Source organism: Dissoconium aciculare (genome assembly GCF_010015565.1).
Source record: "Dissoconium aciculare CBS 342.82 unplaced genomic scaffold K489scaffold_4, whole genome shotgun sequence".
Lineage (NCBI taxonomy): Eukaryota > Fungi > Ascomycota > Dothideomycetes > Mycosphaerellales > Dissoconiaceae > Dissoconium > Dissoconium aciculare.
In genome coordinates, this window is record NW_022984954.1 from 579347 (window position 1) to 601558 (window position 22212).

The 22212-nt window shown below is 54.0% G+C and overlaps 8 protein-coding genes across 8 annotated transcripts; 2 read left to right on the forward strand and 6 right to left on the reverse strand.

The window, feature by feature from the left end:
• Positions 1-272: 272 nt before the first annotated feature.
• On the reverse strand, positions 273-943 carry K489DRAFT_335307 (PR-1-like protein; the record flags this gene model as incomplete). The annotated part of the gene is made up of 2 exons (XM_033602187.1): positions 594-943; positions 273-539 (listed from the first exon to the last, which is right to left on the reverse strand). Coding segments are annotated over exons 1-2 (420 nt in total), but the record flags the coding sequence as incomplete, so codon positions are not given.
• A 432-nt stretch (positions 944-1375) lies between these two features.
• Positions 1376-1778, forward strand: K489DRAFT_175135 (uncharacterized protein). Its single transcript, XM_033599399.1, has one exon. It carries the CDS (start codon positions 1409-1411, stop codon positions 1658-1660), a length of 252 nt encoding a protein of 83 aa, XP_033461186.1. The 5' UTR covers positions 1376-1408; the 3' UTR covers positions 1661-1778.
• A 1297-nt stretch (positions 1779-3075) lies between these two features.
• Positions 3076-4287, reverse strand: K489DRAFT_316390 (NAD-dependent glycerol-3-phosphate dehydrogenase; the record flags this gene model as incomplete). The annotated part of the gene is made up of 1 exon (XM_033601159.1): positions 3076-4287. One exon carries the CDS (start codon positions 4285-4287, stop codon positions 3076-3078), a length of 1212 nt encoding a protein of 403 aa, XP_033461187.1.
• A 2221-nt stretch (positions 4288-6508) lies between these two features.
• K489DRAFT_317106 (kinase-like protein) lies at positions 6509-9624 on the reverse strand (the record flags this gene model as incomplete). The annotated part of the gene is made up of 3 exons (XM_033601212.1): positions 6509-6675; positions 6744-9384; positions 9475-9624. The coding sequence occupies 3 exons, from the start codon at positions 9622-9624 to the stop codon at positions 6509-6511; spliced, it is 2958 nt and encodes a 985-aa protein (XP_033461188.1).
• Positions 9625-12510: 2886 nt separating this feature from the next.
• K489DRAFT_175338 (uncharacterized protein) lies at positions 12511-13660 on the reverse strand. Its single transcript, XM_033599401.1, has 3 exons — positions 13354-13660; positions 13076-13228; positions 12511-13014 (listed from the first exon to the last, which is right to left on the reverse strand). The coding sequence occupies exons 1-3, from the start codon at positions 13477-13479 to the stop codon at positions 12613-12615; spliced, it is 681 nt and encodes a 226-aa protein (XP_033461189.1). The 5' UTR covers positions 13480-13660; the 3' UTR covers positions 12511-12612.
• A 368-nt stretch (positions 13661-14028) lies between these two features.
• On the reverse strand, positions 14029-14760 carry K489DRAFT_175291 (uncharacterized protein). Its single transcript, XM_033599400.1, has one exon. The coding sequence runs from the start codon at positions 14606-14608 to the stop codon at positions 14207-14209; it is 402 nt and encodes a 133-aa protein (XP_033461190.1). The 5' UTR covers positions 14609-14760; the 3' UTR covers positions 14029-14206.
• Positions 14761-15578: 818 nt separating this feature from the next.
• On the forward strand, positions 15579-16742 carry K489DRAFT_369073 (uncharacterized protein; the record flags this gene model as incomplete). Its single annotated transcript, XM_033603006.1, has 1 exon — positions 15579-16742. The coding sequence occupies one exon, from the start codon at positions 15579-15581 to the stop codon at positions 16740-16742; it is 1164 nt and encodes a 387-aa protein (XP_033461191.1).
• A 963-nt stretch (positions 16743-17705) lies between these two features.
• K489DRAFT_316172 (ArfGap-domain-containing protein) lies at positions 17706-21345 on the reverse strand (the record flags this gene model as incomplete). The annotated part of the gene is made up of 3 exons (XM_033601141.1): positions 17706-21035; positions 21087-21220; positions 21282-21345. 3 exons carry the CDS (start codon positions 21343-21345, stop codon positions 17706-17708), a joined length of 3528 nt encoding a protein of 1175 aa, XP_033461192.1.
• Between the last annotated feature and the right edge of the window lie 867 nt (positions 21346-22212).

Consider the following 22212-nt stretch of genomic DNA (forward strand, 5'->3'; position numbering starts at 1 on the left):
TGTGTTAGCATGTTCTCCCGGCCGCGGCGAGACAGCGCGTGGCATTTGCATTATATATGCGTGGAGTTCAGGCGATCGTAGGTAATGGTTTGGAATTCTTTTTATGACTTCGGGGGGCAATCTGAAGAATTTACTCAGAGCCGAGTCGATAGCAGTACCGACATCGCGACTAAACATAGCAACGACAATTTTGAGAAAGCTCTCGTCACACTGCCAGCATTTCCTGCTCCACCAAGGGACCCCGGAATGTCCCCTTGCGATCTTGGCGCAGAAACGTTCCCTGCGAAGGCGCCGATGACGTTTCCTGGTGGATAGTACTCGCAGACTAGAAACCAACCTTTGATATCATTGTTGTTGCACCGGGCGGCTCCGCATCCGACCGCGTCGGTCCTTTGCCAGACGAGCTGTGTGAAATGTCCTGTCTGCTCTGAGAAACTCGATTGTCGGTAGCTATACATGCTTGATTCCCGGTACCATCCATCGATAGCCCGCCCAGGTGAGGAGTATCCGGCCGCGAGATTCTCTCCGTATGGACTGTCCTTGAAATCGAGGATCAGCACACATTCAGTCGGAAGAATGATCTACGTGTGTACCGAATGCTCCCATTTGCATGTCTGGGCATACGCCTGTGCGAAGTCTGCGAGCGTGGAATTCCAAGTAACAGTCGAAGCATTATGTTGCAAACGATACGTGTTTGTACTGTTCAAAATCGTCGTCTCCAGCGATGGATCCCCATACGACGACATGACTGTTGTAACTCCGTCGATCTGGCTCGAGTTGATGAAGTTGGTTCTCAAACTCGCTTTGTCTCGAATGGCTCTCGGACGACTATGCGGATTGCCAATTATTCCGAGCGTTGTCCATCCTCATATAGCTCTTGGAACGCCGGTTCGTTATGCCGCGCCCAACAGCATCTTGACATGCAGCGATGGCTGCCCATCTGCTCTGACGTAATGAGACGATTCGCTGGCGCTCCAAACCTTGAAAGTGACAGAGTGACAAACGCCACGGCTAAGCAGGCGAGGTCGCAGGCCATTTGCGACACCAAGATTGGACACACATTCAAAGATCGACCACGACGACTTTTCCTCGTAATCAAGGAAACTTGGGCTGAGATGTCCAGCTTATGAGTACGACCTTGAAAACCTTCGATATAGTTATTAGCCCCAGACGCTACGTCCTAGTTGGTAGTTCATATTCTGTTCTGACTCGACGAGGCGCGGAGAAGTGCAGATGAACTTCAAGCCTGAGGCGTCCAGTACACAGACCTCTCGAGCGCCAAGCCCGTCGTCCCGCTGGAGGTCTACACATAGATGCGAATTCAATGTGCTGGACTTTTCTTCTTTCTCCTCTTTCTCTCTTCAGATCAAAACAACGGAGCCAGCCACGACCGTTACCGCGCTTCCTCATGAGCACGTTGACTAGGTATCGGTTGCCAGCTCTCCTCGGAGGGTGTGGTTCTGGAGAGAGATATCTCCTGGATTATAGGAAGCCTGCTCCTCGATGGGTCACTTTATTGTGGCGATGGGGTGGAGGTGTCCGAGAAGGGAGGACAAATTTATCATGGAAAAAAGCCCTTGCCGTTCTTTGGGGAATTTACACGACGACCCATTCAATGACGCTGGCGATATCTGCCACAAAGGATCTGCCATGGCGGTGAAAATTACGCCGCGTTACGTTGCTGCATTCAGGCAGGAGAACGGATACAGGCGATGCCAGTGATGCTATAACGACGCAGCGCAGCGTCAAGCTGTGCAAGTCTACTCTAGCAGATCGCGCATCTTTTTGCGAATTTTCACCTGCGCCGTGATACGTAGCAATTGTCTTAACAATGTGGTTGCTGGTGACTCGAGTTGGATGTCGGGGTACCTTAGCGGTAAGGTAGGGAGTACATGCCTATTTGACGTTGAAGCGGCATTCCATACGGCTTGATCGTGACCGAGACTCGGGGCTGTGAAAACTACAGCGCCGTAGAGATTTCGAGACAGCAGAGAGACCCTCCGATCGCGTATAGTTCGTCACGCATGGCCCATGGCGCCAGCTCTGCGTGAACATGACTTCGAAATTGTTTACAATTGAGGCACTTGAACGAGACGCAGTCGAAACAGTGACTTTGCTATGGACAGAATCTACACGATGATGGTCAAAAATCTCCCAGCGTATATTTACGCCGTTCTCTTCTGATGTGAGAAGCACCATCGTGGGACGTGCTTGTGGTGGACATCACGAATCAAGTATGTCAACCGTGAGGTCGCGTTTCTACATGACCGATTGTGACCTCTGCACTTCAAGCGCTGCATGACTGGGAGTGTATCAGGCTGAGACACTCGTGAACTTCCGTTCGCTTGACACGCACAGTCATCGGCCTGTTCTGATCCTCACCGCCCTCTAATGGCGACACGCGCAATTTTGGTTCTTCTCTAGACATATCCCTCGCTCAGCAAAGACCCAGGCCTGTGCTGTCTGCACTCACAATCAGCGGAAGACGTTTGCGCTGGCTTTGGCGAAAATTGCCCCAGCCCAACGACAGTGTCCAGTCTCGAGCGCCGACAGGCGCCTCATGGACGTCCGAACAGCAACTGTCTCGGCTGAGGTCATCTTCTCTGATTGTCTATCAGCCGGTTTGCATCCACATGCTCCTTGCTTCCATCTTTTATAGCACGCTAGACCAGGACCCATGCGTGGCATTTGCGCTGCATGCTAGGTCGCTTGGATTAGCCAAAGTTGGCTATGCCAATGACAGACACATGGCATTTGGCTCTATAAGGCGACATTGCGCCTGCTCTATTCGATATGGTGTTTGGAATTTTGCAGTTCAGAGTCCGATCTGAGGGTGGTGTGCCTCCTCCACTTGCATTGTATCATAAACTCATTTCGGGAACAGCTCGATTCGTGTGGCGTTGGGGTATCGTCGAAAGAGGCGAGGTGCGAAGAGAGCAAATACACCTGGGCATGCTTGCACGCACGCAGGTAGCCCTGCGAGTTCGCTTTCAAAGCTTCGCTCCACGTCGTTGCGCGCCACCTGTTGATATCTATGTTAATTGTGGATCCATATTGTTTCAAAAAGAACGTGCACTAACTCTTTTCATGAACGGTAGGCTCAAGTAGCTCAGGCAAGTCCTCGGGTCGAGCTTTGCCTTCCAAAATATAATGAACGGCGGTGAAGAGTGGGAATTCGCCCTCTTTACCATTCGCCTTCAGAAAAGAATTGACCTCCGCAGCTGTGCTGGTACCTTGCAGCTTCTGTCCGTTCAACTCACGACGCTCAATCTCGTGAATGTCAACGCGCTCGGCGACGCTCATTTTCGCGCAACGGAAGTTGCGGCCGCCCGAACACGATGTGATTAGATCGGCTACACCACAACTCTCCTCGGTGAAGGTCTCTGGTTTGCTGCTTGAGCCAAAGAACATTTTACCGAACTTTACTTCCTCCATAATCCCCACGCGCATGATGGCCGCCTTGGCGTTATCGCCCCACCCTAGCCCGTCGACGAAACCCGCGGCAAGCGCCACAATGTTCTTCAATGCACCACCAAGAGACACGCCCGCCACGTCATCGGTCACACGTACGTGAAAGTACGGTCGGTGAAAGAGCTTCTTCATGCTCGCATGGCAGAGTTCGGGGTACTCGGCTGGAATCGCTTTTAGGCCTGACTTGCTGTTGCTGGACGGGGCCGAAGATTCGCCAGGTTCGTGGTGGTCCATAGCTGGAGGAGCGTACGCAATAGTTGTCTCGCTGAACTTCTCCAAAGCAACCTCGTTTGCGATGTTGGCACCGCTTAACGCGCCGCAGTAGATTCCCAACTTCTCGCCGATGCGGTCAGAGAATAGATGGCAGCCATCGTCTGTGACTTCAACGCCCTTGATGCAGCTGATGCCTCGTGCGAAGGGCACTACATGTCCTTCGATATCGTCGCACGTCTTTCCAATGAACTGATGAGGCAGGTTGAAGACGAGAATTGTCGCACCCTTGACCGTGTCCAGCAAATCTGCGTTTGCGATCAAATTGGTGGGAAGAGAGATGCCGGCGAGGTATTTGACGTTCTCGTGGAGCTCGTTGATGAGGTGTGTAAGTTTTTGCGGTTTTGATGCGAGAGCCGAGTTGGCCTTGTAGTGTTTGCTGTCCTTGGAAAGCTGAACATCTTCCTCGAACACCCACATTTGCACCTCTTCCTCGAACTCATCGGGATGCTCACGAGTGTTTTCGGCGACCACTTTGGCGATGGTGGTTCCCCAATTTCCGGAGCCGACAATGGCCACACGGTGCTTCTTCGTAACGCCCGACATGTTGATGTTGGTGGCTCTTTGATTCGACCTAGCAAGGAGACTGGTATGTGACGTAGGTGCTAAGGTGAAAGCTGCGGAGTCTGTGCGAAGGTCTGACCGCTGTTGCAAGAGGCGCGCAGGGTGATGATAAAGTCGAGATCCAGACACACCTTTGTCCCAAACAATGACTCGAGCAGGAGAGGATGGGGTTGAGACGCGGGTGAGGTGTTTCCAGCAGTCGCGTGCCCGAACGGTTCCGAGGCTCGTCAGTCGGCGGGATGCAATTGGGATCTTCCAACCCGCGAAAGCAGCGTGCATATATAGCGGCCGGCCGAGAGAGAAGGGTGGTGCGATAAGAAGGTGAGGAGGAACAGAGGGAGGACGAGACAGCCGCGGCTTTGAAGATATTTGAGAAAATGGCCTCTTCTCAACTTGTTCCCGCGTTGTGTGACCAAAGCAGGCTTTTTTGGTTGAGCTGCGGTGTTTGATGGGACTTTCTGGTTATCCTGAATGATGATGCCTTCCGCTATGACCTCAACCCCCAGGAAAGGCAAAGCACGGCCCTCGGCTGTATGTACCACAGAACCACAGATGCCCCAGATGCCCTTCGGCCGCTCGGGGGGTCACAAAACTTCCCCAACAACATTTTGCAGACGCTTATGTGGAAGACATACGGACACGATTCGTATACCACCTGCACCATACCTTGTAGCTGTTGTACACAACGCAGGGATACCATTCTGTTCAGTAATAATTGGCTGCATATCCGTCCGTGGCGCGACGTCCCCGCCTGCGACATTCCCACCGATGCCCTTCTCCCAAGGCTCCCTCACGATATTGATTTGAAGCAATGGGATCGACGACCCCACGCCAAGTGCGCGTTTGCCTGTGTGCTTGCGCGTTATGTAGCGGTATGAGAAATGGTGTGCCTGCAGCTGAACACTTTACAATGCAAAATAGGTATCTTATATACATGCCCGTATTTGGTTGGGGGTCGCGCGACCATCCCTACGGCCTTATTGCACTATCGCGTGGATTGGCCGGCTTTTGCGGCGATAGCCTCGTTTGCAGACACGACCTCGGAAGGTGTAGCCGTCGACTGGGCGGGCGGCGAAGGTCTTTCAGCTCAATGTCCGCTGATCACCTGGGCACCGATTGACTGGAGGATCAGGTCTTGCGCGGCCAGCATTTTCCACCGGTTCAAGTACCCTGCTCAACCACCCAGAACACACCCATTCATTCATTGCAGCATTTGAGTGAATCTGTCGCCTTGAGTGAAAATGTCTCTTGACCCTGACATTCACACTCACAGTGACAGTTCATGCTGAAATGAAGCATAAAACGTGTAGAATACTACTATCACTTTTACACGTACTAGCATATCAGACAAACGATAATGCTGTGGGCGAAACCAATCGATAAATCCATCAAAATGTAAATTCCGGTCGTTCTGCGTCGCTTTATCAACCCTAATTCGACCCTAGCCGTACGCCTCAGTCAAAGACGGGGCAGACAGTATTTATGGACGGCAATACCAGCACTTGCCCCGATCGCTCACTGCCTCGTAGGACCGTGGTTCCATATGTATCAGCTACGAGGGTGATCGCGATCGTCTTCGTACAGGCGGAGGAAAATGCTATTATGCGCATTACAAGCCCCATTGATCAACATTGACAAGAAAGCGCAGTCTACCCAGCGGGATAAAAGCAAGATAAAGCCGACACGCTGTATACCACACCACAGTCTAGTGAAACTCCCGTTTTCCAAATGAAGTCAAATGCTTGAAAGGTCTCATGCAATCTGCCCGGATATCGGATACTTGAAAGAACCCCCCAAACGCCGATGACCAACCGCCCTCTCTCATCATCACAAAAAAACCCATTGTCATTTCCATTGCGAAAGCCGTGACATTCGCTGCTCATGGTCCGTTCCACTTCATTTCCAATGTTGGGGTGTTAGGCATATAGATGGAGCAAACAGGCCTCGCGTCACAAGATATTTCAGCGTACCACCCAAGAATGCAAAACCCTGCGCCACCCTCTCGCTTCGTCCAATAGTCATTGATGCGTGTAGGTTTTTTTGATGTTGCGAATGCCATTGATTTTTCGGTAACATGTTCTCGAAATTTGAGATTCCGTGTCAAGATGGGTGAAGGAGAAGGAACGAAAGCTCCGTGTCGAACAAGCCGGCGGATGTGTAGCATCCCATATCCTTGGAGCGGCCAAGAATCACAAGTGTAGATTCATCGAGGTGAAGATCCGGAATATGTCGGAGGATGTGCATTCATCGTCGGCGATGAAGCAGTCCGCGGGGCTCTTCCATCGCTGAAGGAAGCGCGTTTTTGTTGAACCTGCGCAGCATGGATTTTCTTTCGAAGTGCACTCAGACGAGCCCGGGTCCCGTCAATGACTATCGACAGCGTCAGCGACAATGAAAACCAACGAATGTGTATCCAGGCGTCGTCAAGCCGAACTTACGTTTCACCACTGTCTGCCGATCCTCCGACTCCATGCCATTTATGATCTCGTCCGCGGACTTGTCCCTTTTCGCACTCGGCCGGCGCATGAGAGGCTCATCATCATTCTCCAACACAGCCTCGAGTAACATGATTGAAGTCCGATATCCCAATTCGCAGTCCTGAAAGTCCTCACCAACCAATTCTGCGACGGCAGCGCCTCGGCTCATCTCTACCGCACGATCGAACATGAGTCGCTCCGCAGTGACGCCACTAGTTATCCGGATGTGGTCGACTGATGTTGTGATCGCCGCAGTGGTACTGGCGGACGCATGGTTGCTGGGATGGCCGGGATGTGCCTCGGGGAGCTTCCGTTGCGTGGCCTGCAGTTTGCGTCCGACTACTTCGGACTTCTCCAAGCATTCATTGAAGCGCTCTCGAGACCACTTGACGACACCGAGGATGCGCGTTCCGACGTTGGACGTATTGGCCGTCGCATCGGCTGCTGAATGGTCACCACTCGTCTGCTTGTTCCACCAATATATCGCCAGATCAATAATCTTGGTCAGGATGGCCAGCGCCTTCACATAGAGAACTAAAGCCTCCTCAGCAACTCCGACAATGGCAATGGTGGTCATGTCCTGGTCGCCGTCTTCATTCTTCGAGCCAGTCAGGATGTTCTCCTGTGCCTCAAGTTGAAGGATTCCGAGAGGGTCCTGGGACGAGGGTGTGGCTGGAATGAGTTGACGATACTTTACCTCAGCAAACCCGAAGATGACATCACTGCGGGTAGCCGCCTCTTCCACGATCCGAACAATCCTGCCGTCCTCGTCTAAGGGCAATTTGGAATCTTGGCCATTGCCGATCGCTGGGAGGCCTTGCGTCAGGGGATAGGCAGGAAAGGCACCAAAGCCCTGGGGCGGCGAGGCACCTTTCGCTGGAGGGGATGTGCCCAACGCGCCGAGCAATCGCGCATTGGCGGCATTGAGCGCCTTGCTAAGCATGTTTGTCGCGGACTGGGGCGATGGAGCATATCGCCTTTCGAATGAGCCCGCACGCTGATGAGCCGAAGTCCTACCGGTTACCATTTGCATCGTACGTGATGGACTGGCAGGCTGCGCGCCTGTGATGGAGGTTGGCTGACCTTGGGTTGTGGCTCGACGTACCATGGTACCCCCACGAGCCTGCAGATGAGGCTGCGCATCCAGTTCATCTGCGAATGCGTTGACCTCGACAGCTCGCTTCTCAATAACCACATACTCCTTTTCGAACATCAGATCTTGCGCAGTCTTTTCCTTTGCTTCATGGGCAGCGTGTGCATCTCGCGGCCTTTCTGCTTCTAGAGTGGGCTCGCGGACTAGTGGCGGGCCAGCGAGTGGTGACGATCGGCTTGGACGTCGTTCCATGCGTGTTGCCGAAACATGCTGTACTTGCGGCTGTGTGACCTCTTGACGAGCGGGCGCAGTCATATGAGCAACCATTGGCGGCCGTCGTGACTCGCGCTGACTGCTCTGACGTCTCATCTGTATGCCTGTCTCTTCCGGTGTATGTTGCGCACCAGAGGACGACCGCCGACGTGCGTCTATTTGCTGCTGCTGATATTCTGCGTCGTGAGGACTCAAGGACGCTCGCCTCTGCACTTCGTCTTGGGACCGCCTGGGTTGTGCTTGAGCGTGTGAGTGATCGCTTGCAGATCGCTCTGCATCTCCGCCTCTGCTCGCCTTTAGACACAATTCTGTGGCTTCCAAGTCTGGCAGTTGTGTGTGAGCAATGTCCTCGCTGGCCAAGTTGGGTATGTCGCCAGTCACGACGGGATCATTAAACAAGTCTTCATAGGTCATTCTCTCCACCGGGCTCTTCTTCAATAGTTTCCGAATCAGGTCTTTCATGCCTCGACTAATGACCATGTTCTTGTTGTCGAATATGATCACGTCGTTCGCCTTTTCAATCTTGCGCAGCAATTCGACGTGATTCTGAGCTCGGAACGGCGGTTTACCGACCACCATTTCGTGCAACACAGTTCCAGTCGACCATAGATCAGCACGCGCATCGTACTTTTCGTATCGCAAGATCTCCGGCGCCATGTACAGAGGCGACCCGCATAGCGTCTCGGCCATCGACGTAGAGGGCAGATGACGGGCAAACCCAAAATCAGCAATTTTGAGCATGGGAAGCGACACGATTCCTACTGCCGGGATCAATGAGTTCTCGGAAGCTGCGAGCGGGACGTCTTCGGCCTTTTGCTTGGACATGTACATGGGCGCTGGGTTGAGGAGTAGGTTTTGCGGCTTGATATCTCGGTGAATCATATTGCTCGCACGGAGATACTGCAGTGCACTTGTGATTTGTTTGAGGAAATGTCGTACAAGAACCTCATTCAAGCCTCCAAATTCCGGATTAGGATATTTTCGAAAGATGTCAGCGGTCTCTGGGAACGTCGGCAGAGTGTGGCGCTTCTTCATAAATTGCGCCAGATCTGAGAGCTGACAATATTCCATGACCAAGTAGATATGGGCGGGTGTACTCGTGCATGAAAACAACTGCACGATATGCGGATGCTTTAAACGTTTGAGGATGTCAATCTCTTGAGCGAGATTCTCTTTGAGCTTCTTGGTCAGTTTGGCCATCTGAACAACTTTGACCGCGGCGAAAGACTTCATTTTCTGGAAGATTTCGTGTCAGCATCAATGCTCGCATCAGTTCTGTTCCCTTCACTCGATCGAGAGGCCTGGTGCGTGTGCTGAGGGACCTACTCTATGTTGGGCGAGGTATACTGCAGCGAAACTGCCCCGGCCGATCTCCTTGCCTCTACGAAACTCTCCTATTATTTCATCTGGCTCTTGCTCTGGCGGCACCTGGGCCGACCGCCTCGACGAGGACGGCGGTGCCCGTGGTGCTGCCATGACTGGCTGGGTGATGCTTTACCACGCCCGAGCGGCGAGTCTTGTGTTCTTAAGCACTATGTATCGTCGGCAAGTTTGGCGCGAGGTCCAGAAGGCATGGGTGGTCGATTAACACAGCGAGGCGGAATATGGCGGAAGGGAGCTGAAGTCGAGTTCGAGATGTCACGGACGACGAGATGGATAGCTACCCAGGCAGGCGGGCAGGCAGGCGGATGGATGAGCGAGTGGACGTCTACGGTGCACAGAGAGAATGCTTTGCTATGTACAGTAAATCGATTGACGTGCACGCGGTCGGTGACGATGATGGTCAGCGAGGTGGCGCTGGTGACTGGGCGGTGGAGCGTGGAGATCGATGGGTGATGATATATGTATGGTAGGGTCGAGATGGATGAATGACTGGACGTCTCACACGGCGTTTAGGTGTCGGCGATGATGTGATAGCGGCCGTTCGAATTGCGGAGAAGCAGGGACCTGCGGGCTGCGCGCGGACGCCAGGCAGACGAGCAGCTTATCGATCCAGCGGAGTCCAGGACGAGATGTTTGAGTTTGAACGACGAGGAAGTCCCGAGAGAGGAAGAATTACTAGGTATATGTGACGGTGGCAAGCCACCTGCAATGAAGAAGGGGCGTTGATGATTGTGATACAGATGAGGGGTTGCAAATGCTAGCGATGAATGGGAGAGTAGGAAGCGAGAGATAGGACAATACAATAGTAGTAGGGCGGCGAGACCGCGTGCGCGCCAAAGAAAGAGACGGGAGATACAGTAGATAGAGCAAGAAGGTGGGTGGTTGGAGGTTGGTGGTGGTGGAGGTGGTGAGTATGAGCCCTGGAGCGATGGATGAGCGCCCGGGGCCAGTCATCAGCGGATGCGGTCAAAGGGTCGTCGCATCCACTTTATCACTCTTGTTCTTCTCGGGCATAGGGGTGTAGCCCACGGGTGCATATGACAACGAGTGGGCGACCATCACGCTCAGATGACCACCAGGTGGTTCAACCGTCTCCGCCATCAGAGATGCTGATGCAATACTGGACATTATACACGACGGTGCACTCAACACTTTCGAGCAGTCCACGGGTACTATACCTCACCTGCAGTCCAGTACAGAGAACATGCTGCATGCACGCAGTAAGAAACAGCAATGCGGGTGGGGAAAGCTTCTTGGGGATCCATCGATAAGCTATCGATAGCATGAATTCATGGACACCGCTGGCCGTAACCAGCTCATCAAAATATTGATAATTACCAGATTGAGGCGCCGCCCATGCTTTCCCTCTCAAGGTCGCAATTTGGTTGAAAGGTGTTGATCCCCAGCCTCGATGGCAGTCATACCGGAATATTACAGGACCTAGGTACTCTCCTTTCCAGGTGACATGTCTGGTTCACCGAGTCCAGTCCGGCACCGAGTCGCGAGAGGACCAAGCTAGGTACGGTACATGGTCATCTGCACGACAGCCTGGGGAAGGAGCACGCATTTGAGGTTTGTCGGTATGTCAGGTACTCCACAGGACCTACTGTACTGATTCACCTTATATTCTCAGCTCTGCATATACACGATTGAGTGCATCCTGATCGAGTCTCCAATGTCTGGCGGTGTTGTTCACACGAATTACCCACATTGTCAAGAGATCGTGTCGGCAGAGTTGAGCACCCGACCAGCACGCAACCACCATATGTGTGTCGCGTGTTGTCCCGTTTCGGCTTCGCGGGTCCCGCTCCGAGCACGTGCAAGTTCCCTCACCCCCGGCGGCTCGATCGTCCACCGCCCAAATTGGTGTGAATCCTGCTGCAGTCGATTCACAGGGATACTCAAATACTGCCAGTAGCTACGGCAGCTGGGTCATGCAGGCAAACATGGAACAAGTGCTTTGCTGCTGGAATCAATAGATGCAGGTGGTATTGCCTGGACAAGTACGACGTCATGTCAGTATCCTCCAAGCATACGAACTGCGTTTGTGGAACACCATGCGCAGAACCGCAACCATTTGTGATCAGTTGTGACCGTCCTGTTGCCAGGATGAGACCTGAACACACGAGAGGATAGCTGTCACGTGAACAGTGTATGGCGATGGTAACTCACAAGTCTTGTCACGGCCCGCGGTGCCCTGAATCGATCAGTCGTGTGTGTACTGTCCCGTGTGCGTCCACATCCGCGTGATAATTATTGTTCCGATCGCTTTCTGGTAAAACCGCGATCTGCCATCAACACATCTAAAAGCGTCCTTTCGTTCTGAATCCATCGCTATTGAGATCGATGTTGTCATCACTTCAGGTTTCGCACCGATTGGAATATCGCGCTGCAAGGGGCAGGATCCAGATGACGGAAGCAGGAACCAGCGTGTCACACAGACTCCCCACGTGCGGAGACAGCGGTCAACCAAGTTGTGGGCAACGATCAAGCACTGCACCGCGTCCTCGCACGCCGTCACATAGTCGACCTCTCACATCGCTGTCGCTGCATCTGTGTTGATTGAATGTCCGAGTGAATTCTTCGACGCAACTTTTCCAGCAAGCAGCCGATGCTCACAGCGCGATCCGAAACTTTCGAACTTTTCGTATAGCACCCATCAATGACTGTACGAGAAGCATATTTCCAGAACGAGCTCACTGTGTCGGAAGTGAGTATCATTGGACGCTTGGATGTGCTCGAATTCTGCCCTTTACTGAGGGCCACTCAATGTCTGTTCACCGTGCCTACGCGCAAGCCGGTTCGGTTCAGACCTGGTAAGAGTGGCATAACCGGAATTTACTGCTTTTCGCAGAACCAGAACATCACCGAACTCTGACGTTGGTGCAGCGTCTCTCCCGGCAGATGTGAGCGGAACACGTCAACTCGCTTGTTCACTCAACAAGTCTAGCAAGAACATCAAAACTTTTTGTATTACTTTAAATAAACATTATGCTGAGATCCAGTCACTCACGACCTTCCCCGTATTGCAAGTGGTGTCCGATTCCGTTGAGCCGCAATATCTGACCGAGAAATGTCTTTCTATAGGAGGGCGATGACGGCAAGACCAGCGCCGAGCAGACCACCAGCAACAGCGGGGACAGCAGTCGGGTAGGCTGCGCCTGAAGGTGTGCTCGTGGAAGTGACGACCATGATAGAGCCGTTGCCGTTGGTGGTTGTACGGGTGGTGGCCGAGTTGACAGCATTCGAGATTGTGGTTCCGGCGCCTCCAACACGCGAAGAGGCAGTCGAGGCAGCTCCATTCACGGCTGAAGTGACGGTGGCGACCACGCCGTTGGCTCCGGTGGAGAGCGTGGTCGCTACTCCGCCGAGTGCGGAGGTCGCGGTCGAGGCGGCACCGGCAGCTTTTGAAGTTACGGTCGCGAAGGCACCGGCAGCATCTGAGGTAACGGTCGCAAGGACACCACCACCAGCGCTTGTAACCTGTGTCGAAGTTATTAGTACAACTTGCAGACCGCTGGGGTTGTTGTAGAAGTCAACGAACAAAAGTCGCAACGTTGCCGCCGAGAGAAGTGACCTGGGTGGCGATGTTACCACCGATGGAAGTGATGTCACCGCCAATGGAGGTGATCTGCGTTAGAATGCCATCGAGCTGAGCAGCGGCGAGCACAGCGGGCACGAGGACGAAGGTCTTGATCTGCATGATGTTTGCTGGCGAATGTTGATGGTAGTGTAGAACAAAGTCGAAGGCCTGAAGAAGTGGTGGAATGAGGAGATGATTCAAGTGTGGTAACTGCGTTTGCTGAACAAGCGAATGTCGACAATAAATATCCAGATGAGAAGGACGACCGGTATGACTTTAAGGAGTGACGTGAATGAAGGAAGGTGATTGAAGATCAGGGACACCAGCCAAGGTGAGGAAGGAGGAGGTGTCGTAATGACGGCCATGGTTTCCAGCAAGCAGGATACAGTAGTGATGCTGGAAGCGGATCGGCCAGGCACGAGGGCGACTCAGGGCTGCTGATGAGAGATTACGTCGGCGCACGAGCCTCCCGGCAAAGTGGTCGTCAGCTCGGCGAAGTCAAAAGCTGCAGGTGGGAATTTGTAATGACCCTAGTACGCCTGATGGAGTATCGCCGCCAGTTGCGCAGCCGTCCAGCCCGAAACTCAGGAGTCACCTGCGCAGAGGAAACAATCGTCCTTAACACTTCTGAGCAGCGATGGACCAGAATTGCTGACAGCTCAACCCTCACAGCCACCCAAGCACACGTAGGCGTTTCCAACTCCTCCGTGACAGGCCCAGGACAGGAATGCGTCTGACGACGAATGTGAGCGGACTGTTGTGCAAAGCGTCGTCAGCACTGAGCCCAATCTGTGGCTCCGCGCGCAGGGCTTTGTGCGATCGTATGCCAAGAGAGCCAGGCAGACGAAAACACTGGTTGGTGATGATGACGATGACGGCGATAATGTTGTGATTCACAGCGGCGGCGGCGACGAGGACAGTGGTGTTGGTGTTGCGACGAAGGACAGATGTTGCAGGTAAAGATCAAGAGAACGGTGAGCGGCGGGTCGTCGCCTTTTCATGCCTTCTCGCAAACCATACCTCATGTTATTACACAGAAGCCCCCCAACCACTGATCGCGCGCGCACGGAAGAAGGGTGGCAGCCATGTCGTTCACGGCACAGTCGCCCTAATGTTCTGCACCTTTGCTCTGCCAATAGATAGTGGGGAGCGCGATATAATGAATAGTCCAGATGCGTATCTCCGCCTTGTACAACGTTTCGGACGAGCCACATCCGCCGCGCCTCGCGAGCACATCTCGTGGTACATACATACAACCGTTCCACAGATACTTATCGTCGTTGCTATTTCCCTGGAATACCACAAGGCAACGAAGTGGAACGCCGGAAATTCATCAGCCTCGTTCAATTTGTCTGCGATGCGCGAGCGCCCTGCCAGACGGAGAGCGCCGTGACCAACTTCCGCTGCCTTTTTCCAGCAAGACCAAGAGACATTTCGACAAGAAAATGGGCTTTTGTTAGCGCGTCCACCACAATCTAGGCGAGCGGCAGGCATGACTCGCAAAATTTACACCAGACTCATGCAACAATCACTTCAGCCTGCTCTTGATAGCCTGGTCGCTCACACTCTTGCCGGTGGGATTCATCAGGAACGGGCGATTTGAGGTCGAGTCGACGGAAGTGGTCGATGGAAGTCAGTCTTTCCCATAATAACGTGATGACAGCTGAAATCGAGGCGACAGCCCCTGATTATTAGGCATTGGAATGGCGTCGCCCAACGGTTATTGACAGGGATGGATAGATGCGGGTACCGGCGCGCCGCCCTTGTCACGACGGCGCATCAAGTGTGTTAATGTAGCTCACGCGAGCAATTTCTCGTGCTTGGCATTTAAATTATGAGTTGGTGACAGCCTTAGAAGTGGCACGGCAACACATTTTAAAGCTTTCCGCACTCCAGACAGTCTAATAATTCTCCTGATGTCTCCGGGAGGCTGCCCAGGTGAACATGATGTCCAATGCTGAAAGGCGGAGAAATTCCTGCCATCATAGGCTTCGAGAGACTTGTTTGGCTTGACCAAGACAATGCTGCCAGGGCTGAAATTGGCACTGTGAGCTATTATTCCTGCAACGGGACGATGAACAATGGTGCCCATATTTCTAAAGCCTGCGGGCGGGGGTGGATGAACTGCGAAAACGTCTCGAGCGTGCCGATGAAACGCCTGTCAGGCCAGGAACGGCTCAGGTCTCGAGGACGCTGGCTCTTCAAAGCGTACGGTGTACTGTACAACAGTCGACTACCTGGCAAGCCAGATGTGCCGGCACGGAGGCTGGCCCCACACGTGACCTCGGCTTCACGACTCTCGATACCGATGTTCGAATACAGGCTCGTGTGAGAAGGCGGCAACAGATACGGGAAGTCGAGTCCGTCATTGTTCGTGCTGTCATCGAGGCGATCGTTTCGCGTTCTACATCGTCTCTGAGGTATCGAAAGAGATCTGAAGTCGTACGTGACGTGCTCCAACACCATGTCGGATTATGTTCGCGATGGTCCGAGACCGTTCGAGGAGGAACCCACGAGCGACTTCAATTATCCCTGGGCCGCCGCCCCGGACATCATCCGCGCAAACCAGAAGGACGCCTATTTCCAGTCAGTACTGCTGAGCCAACTGTCATCGGTCATTCGATCTCTATATGGAGCTCGAACCGAACACAAATGGTCGCGCGAGGCCGGCGTCTTTACCGAGCTGCTCTATCTCGGCCTCACTACCTTCATCGGCAACCGAACCCTAGGAGAGGAGTACTGTGATATCGTCCAAGTCGAAGACGACACGCATAGCCTTCCTTCTGTCGTCCGTCGCGGAGGATATATCATCTCCAGCGTCTTGCTGCCCTATGTTCTGACGCATTTCCTGCCGGCACTACGCCGTCGTTTGCGCTCGAAACTGGAGAAGACTCTATACCGATCTCATCGGAGGAGAGTTTCGTCGCCGACGCGCCGCAGCCAGCCTCCGAACCGTCTTCACCAGATTCAGGAGTACGTGCTCAAGCATCTGGACTCAGTCACCTCGCCGGCCCCAATCTATGCCGTGAGCCTGGCCATTTTCTACTTCAGCGGAGCATACTACCAGCTGAGCAAACGCATCTTCGGTCTGCGATATGTATTCACTCGTAAGCTCGAGGAGAGCGATCAGCGAGCCGGCTACGAGGTGCTCGGCGTCTTGCTCGTCGTGCAGATGGTCGTGCAGACGTATCTCCATCTACAGGACACCTACGAGACCGCCCAGCAGCAACTCAGTGTTCCAGCACCCTCGGCAGCTGACGTCCTTGAGAACCAAGGCGAACCAGGGCACGACGATCCCTTCACCACACCGCCGCTGCTCTTCAACGCTCCGGCGCCGCGAGGTCTTGATCCTGAGGCGACGCGCCAACGCATTTCCCACATGACCAACACGCCGCTGGCCACAAAGCCGCGAGTCGATCTCCGCGGCCCGGAACCCCTGCAGTGGATCGAGAGTGGACCTCAGCGAAAGTGTACGCTTTGTCTCGAAGGCATGAAGGACCCGTCCGTGACGACGTGCGGGCATGTCTTCTGCTGGAGCTGCGTCACGGAATGGCTACGCGAGCAGCCCATGTGTCCACTCTGCCGACAGAGTGCTTTACCGCAACATGTCCTGCCTCTACGAGGTTGAATCCGACGGTTGTGGGATCGATGATGGACCCACCGCATCTTTCCTGCTGCTGGACCCTGCGATCTGATGCGCAATGTACGAAAACGGCGAAGAAGACACAATACTCAATCATTCATCTCGCGATTGCAGCCCTATCTAATCCCGGTCCATTAAAAAGCCCCCGAGTCATTAAGCCATTATCCATCCTTTCGGGCAACTTCTATTCTGTTATTGTGATAAGAGAGCCATGCAAAACCCCATGACTTCAAGAACAAACACGAAGGCCCAGCAACGGCCACATGTGGTCATATGCGTGAGCATTTGCAGCATAACACGTAATCCAAGCCCTTTTATACGTGTTGGCAGATCATGAGGCGCCCTTCTTGTCGCTCTCGGGCTGCCTCCCAGCAGGAACAAACTCCGCTTGCTCCTGAGCTCCCTCCGATGGTTCACGAAAGGCGCAAAAGGTCTCATAGATGCACCGACTCTCGCCTCTCAACGAGGTTAACCGTGGAGCCTTCCAAGTCCCTGGCCACCCCTTGGCAACTCTCCGCTTAATGACTTCCTGCTTCGTCAATCATTCGTTGATGGGCGCGCGCGCTGGCGTGACATCGCCCGGATGCGTTGCACCAGGCCAGACCGCGGTTCTGAAGCATCATGCTTGCTCGAGGCATACTCACTCTCGGCGTACGCCTCGCCGGCTCGCAAGACATCTACACTGACGGCGAGCATCGTCCCGTCCAGCCCTGGCCAATGTTGTCGTAAAGAACGCATGCTAAGATGCGGCCGCGGTCGTCGAAGGCGATGGATCTGTCCGAAGGCTTGACCTGGGAGCGCCCGGTACGTGGCGTCGCGAACAGTGTCTGGAGCTGGAGGCGTGGATGCTGCCAGTGCTGTCGATTTGGCGCGAGGCAAAAGCCCCGGCAGCCCTGCAGCAGGCATCGTGGACGATGTGGCCAACGGTTCAGAAAGTCGGAAGTGCTGCTACTTCTTCACTAGACCTTCCATGGCATCCGTAGCAGGGCTGGCACGGCTGCGGGGCCGATCACGACTGTTCCGTTTGAGGAGCCGCTGCGGTGCATCTCGCGGCCTACCTTCGAAGCCCGAGCCATTTATTCCACCGGTGCCGACGATGCTGCCGTTGGGAAGGACCTGAGGCAGCGCCGAGAGATTGTCGCCGTTGGAATCGCGGCCGGCGCTGACCTGGCTGCGGCCGAGCTTCTGATCCGTCTTGAATTCGAGGTAGAGTCTCGCAGCTGTGGTCAATGGTATCGGAGCTGGCTGAGTTGGGATATCTGCGCCATTCTGCAGGAGCAGCTCGGCCATTGCGAAAGGTTTGCGGAGTCCATTTTGGGGCGAAGAGCTGGATGGCGCTGCCGGAACAGCCGTAGTCATCCGTAGACTTGATGTTGACGGGGAATGACTATGGTAGAAACCGCCAGCGGGCGCTGCCGGGTCGGCGGCTGCCAGGGCTAGGTACACAGCGTGTGTTGAGCGCGAGCGGTCGTGGGCGTTAGGATTTGCCCGCTGTGCAAGAGCATGTAGCACACTATGTATATCATTTTTCTTGATCGATGTGATGAGGTGATCATCTGGCGTAAGAGCGCCCCCGCTGTTCTGCACGTACGTTCGATCGCCGTACTTGGCCGTGATGAAGTGTAGCCTTTGATCTCGTGTCGAGTGCGGCGCCGGCTTGAGGAATTGATCGAGTTTCGATTCCCAGACCGTGTTGCTGATGCGGTTGCCCACGAGAAGCATGATTTCAACAATGTCTGGCGTGAAGGCAGACGTATCAAGCGTCAGCGAGCGGACCTTGGAGATGTGGGTTCCCAGCGAGCGATGAATGCCACTGCATTCAATACATAAAAGTATCCCCAGATTGATGGAGCACCAGTCGACCTTGCTGTCGGATCCACAATCCGCGCAGAACCTGTTGCCTTCGTCGACGTCTCGAATGCGTTGCAACAGAGCCAGCGACTCGTGATCGCTGGCCTCACTTCTTTTATATTGTGGTTTCTCAGCGATCGTGGAATGTCGACTGACCGCCGACGCAGCAGCGTTCCTGTTGGGGTTAGAGATTTGCCGGTGGCCCGAGAACGACGAGCTCTTCCCAGTCAGGACCGCCGCGATGTCCTTTCGGGTCGAACTGGGCTGCCCTGGCGTGGGTGACGCTGGCAATTGCGAGTTCTTGTTCTCGAATGCGCTCTGCAGGGCATTGTTGATCGCAGCAATCCACGAACGCATGTCCTCCTCCGCAGGCGCCTGGTACACACGCATGAATTGCGGCGTGATCACCTCAAAGCAGAAACGCCGATCAGAACTTCGAGCCTCACGGACAGAGGCCATGCGCAGATCTATTGACTCTCGATGCAGGTCGAGCTTGTCCTTCCAGTTCACGTATTCGGAGAGCTTTCCTTGATCGAGGACAATCCAGAATTTGTGCCATCCAGGTTTGATGATGCCCTTGGGATCCACATCGCTTCCGGGTCGACTGAGTGCCCAGAGCAGGCCCTCCTTGCGATGTGTGCCGCTGTTCGAACTTGGATTTTGTTCTTCAAGGTCGCGGATTCCCTTGAACTTGGAGTTCGGACTTGCGGTAGGTAGTGCTGGTGGAGCCATTGACGAAGGTGCCGAAAGTCCAGTGTGGGCCGTTGGTTGGACTGGCATTGTGCGCGAGACAGGAGGTGATGTCGACATTAATAAGCCATGCGCACTTACGCTACCCGACCGTGAGAGCTCTACATCGCTCGGACGCGATGTCTCTTTCACCGATGTGGAGTGCGCGAGACCCGGAGCGCCGCTGCCCCCGTCCTCACCGCCCAATTTGCTGCTCGTCTCCAGTGCGCGGCGTTTTTCTTCGCGTTCCTTACGCTGGAGTTGATAGTCCTGATCTGCTATCCGTACCTCGGAGACCAGAGCATCCAATTGGGGAACCATGTCTTCGATCTTTTTGGCGGTGGCCAGGTAGCTTTTGGCTTGTGCATCAGCGTACTTTGTCAATTGCGAGAGCACCTCCTGATCCTTGCGGCCTCCATGTAGATCGTGCATGAAACTTGAGTAGTCGAAGCGCTTGAGCTCAAAGGTCCTTCGTTTCGCTTGATATTTTTCATCGCTTTGCCTTTGCTTCTTCTCCTTGAGGGATTCGGTGCGCTGTCCAAGATACTTGCCCACATACGAGTAGTACTCCTTGCTCTCTTCATCAAATTCGCGTTTTTTGTAATCTGCCTGCTTGATCTCGAGGTTGTACAGCTTGCTGACCGGATCGATCACAAGCCTTTGCAGATTGACCGTATTCTGTCGCTCATACTGTAGAATCTCCCGAGCGATCTTGTTGAAGTAATGCTCCAGCGCTGGTTGAACCGCATTGGCATTCGACGTGGCCGCATCTTTCAAAGCCTGTGTGAAATCGCCCACAGCTTGATTGCAGGCTTGTTGCGCTATCTCGGCGGCCTCAGCCGTACGTAGAACCCTCTTCATGCGCAAGCGCATGTTTCCCGTCTTTTGCTCCAGTGACCGCATCGTCGCGCGAAACAGCGGGCCATCCTCGTTGAGTGATGGATCATCCTCTGGTTTGCACACCGGCACATCAACTTTGACTGTCCCGGGTGCAATCGTAGTGGCATTTGATGTCGAGGTGGTCACTGGTGCCAGACCGAGGCCATTCTCAGGTATTGTTTCGAAGATGGGTGATGTCGGTTCACGAGGATCCTTGTAGCTGCCCTCGCCTTCGGAATCGCTCACGTTACTGATGCGGGACTCGATCGATTGCGTCGACGGCACTCTCAGCCTAGGCGGAAGATTAAGTTCGAGTCGTGGCGATTTGGGCGCTGCCAGGTAACGCTGTGTGTTCTGAACCCAAAAGGTGAAGTTGGCAAGGGTTTCCAATCGGTCCGCGCGCGGATTGTACTCCACGAAACTGCAGCTATTGCGCCAACCTCCTCCTTTGTCCTCGGACGACTTCGGTGGTCGCCATTTCCACGTCCATCCGAACTGTACCGAAGGGCTGCCGTCAGTCGCGTAGTCTCCAATCAACTGGACGTTTGGATTTCTGTGTAGGTTGGGATCCGAGTGGAATTCCCGAAGAACTAGATTCTCCACCTCTTTGGCGCTCGACGCGAAGATGTAGGTCAAGCCTGAGATTTGTGTGTCACCAGCGCTGCTAGTGGTGGTGGATGCATTTGAAGGTACGGGTACGCCGCCTATTGAGTTTGTGGGTTGGCGAAGGAGGAATGTGAAATGAAAGCTGAGCTCGTCGCTGTTGGATAATCTGAGGAGGAAGGATGGTGGTGATCCACTCGTGGTTGAGTCGGGATCCTGACAACTCCGTCAGCCAAGGACTCGCGATTCACGAACAGCGCTGCCTACCTGGATGTATTCGATTGGGGTATCGTCGCCTATATCTCTGCTTGCGCTGAATCTAGTCGCTGGAAATGCATTTGGAGTGATTCGGAGTAAGGTTTGGCCGCGCGAGTTGGTGACGTTCACGTTCGCAATGGTGACTGCAGCATCCGTTGTCAGTATTCGCTCGAGTCGCGGAATGGTCACACGGGTGAAGATTACATCTCGCCTGGTCGGCCAGGCTGAGGGGCGATGCCTCATCAGGCCTGCTGCCGACGTTGCCCATGATCAGTCGGCAGGCTGTAGAGGCTATAGAGCCTCAAGATCGGTGGTGCGACACAATGTGATGATTCACAGGGCGAGACTCTGTTGTGAAGATGGCGAGGACGTAGTGAGCGGGATGCGGGGAGTATTGGTCGCTCCACGCAATCACGGACGTTGCGGTGTTGGAAAGGATGCGCGCGCGCGCCAGCACAACCTTGAGTAGAGCCGTGAAGGATGGTTGGATGGTTTGCTGAAATAATGCTGCACAGGGTGCGATTGTGCTGTGCTGTAGACCTGGAGAGAGGGTCGCATCTACAACTCCGCTTGTACTGTATGGACAGTGTAAAGAGAGGAGGGCACTTGCGGCGACGAATGGTGGACCCTGCCGCCCGCCGTCGCATCACCATCTTACAGCAATTACAGCGCGACGCATTTGATCATTACATACAGCCTACTGGACGAAGAAGAAGGCGTCCGTGTGTCACTAGTCGCCCGAAGGCCGAAGGGAAGCCCATGGGTTCGTATTCTTTCTACTACTGTACAATAGTGTGTCGAGGGAGTGAGCAGTACCTCGTAGTAGATAAATCCCGAGTCCGTGGATGCTGACGATCAATTATGCATCATTGCCTAGGTAGGTACCCGACTGACGATGAACAATGTCCGCTTGTGAACATGTGGTTTTTGTTATATCATATCACAAGCGAGGAATGACCTCAGAACAACCACGCGGAACATGCAGATAGCCGCCATGCGCGAAGCACTTCTATTCCTTCCTCTACTTTCCCCTTTGTTGGCCGTCGTCATCATCAACATCGGAAGTCATCATCACACATCGTGGACAAAATGGAGTCCGGCCCGGCTGATTTATTCCCTCCTTATACTGTAGCCG

What these genes read in the sequence shown, in the direction of transcription:
- K489DRAFT_175135 (XM_033599399.1), top strand. Translation starts at nt 1,409, where the DNA reads ATGAGCACGTTGACTAGGTATCGGTTGCCAGCTCTCCTCGGAGGGTGT.
- K489DRAFT_175338 (XM_033599401.1), bottom strand. Translation starts at nt 13,479, where the DNA reads ATGGCCGTCATTACGACACCTCCTCCTTCCTCACCTTGGCTGGTGTCC. An exon ending in TTCTCATCTGGATATTTATT is followed by an intron (nt 13,229 to 13,353) that starts GTCGACATTCGC and finishes AACATCATGCAG; the next exon opens with ATCAAGACCTTCGTCCTCGT. An exon ending in GCGGCAACGTTGCGACTTTT is followed by an intron (nt 13,015 to 13,075) that starts GTTCGTTGACTT and finishes ACTTCGACACAG; the next exon opens with GTTACAAGCGCTGGTGGTGG.
- K489DRAFT_175291 (XM_033599400.1), bottom strand. Translation starts at nt 14,608, where the DNA reads ATGCCTGCCGCTCGCCTAGATTGTGGTGGACGCGCTAACAAAAGCCCA.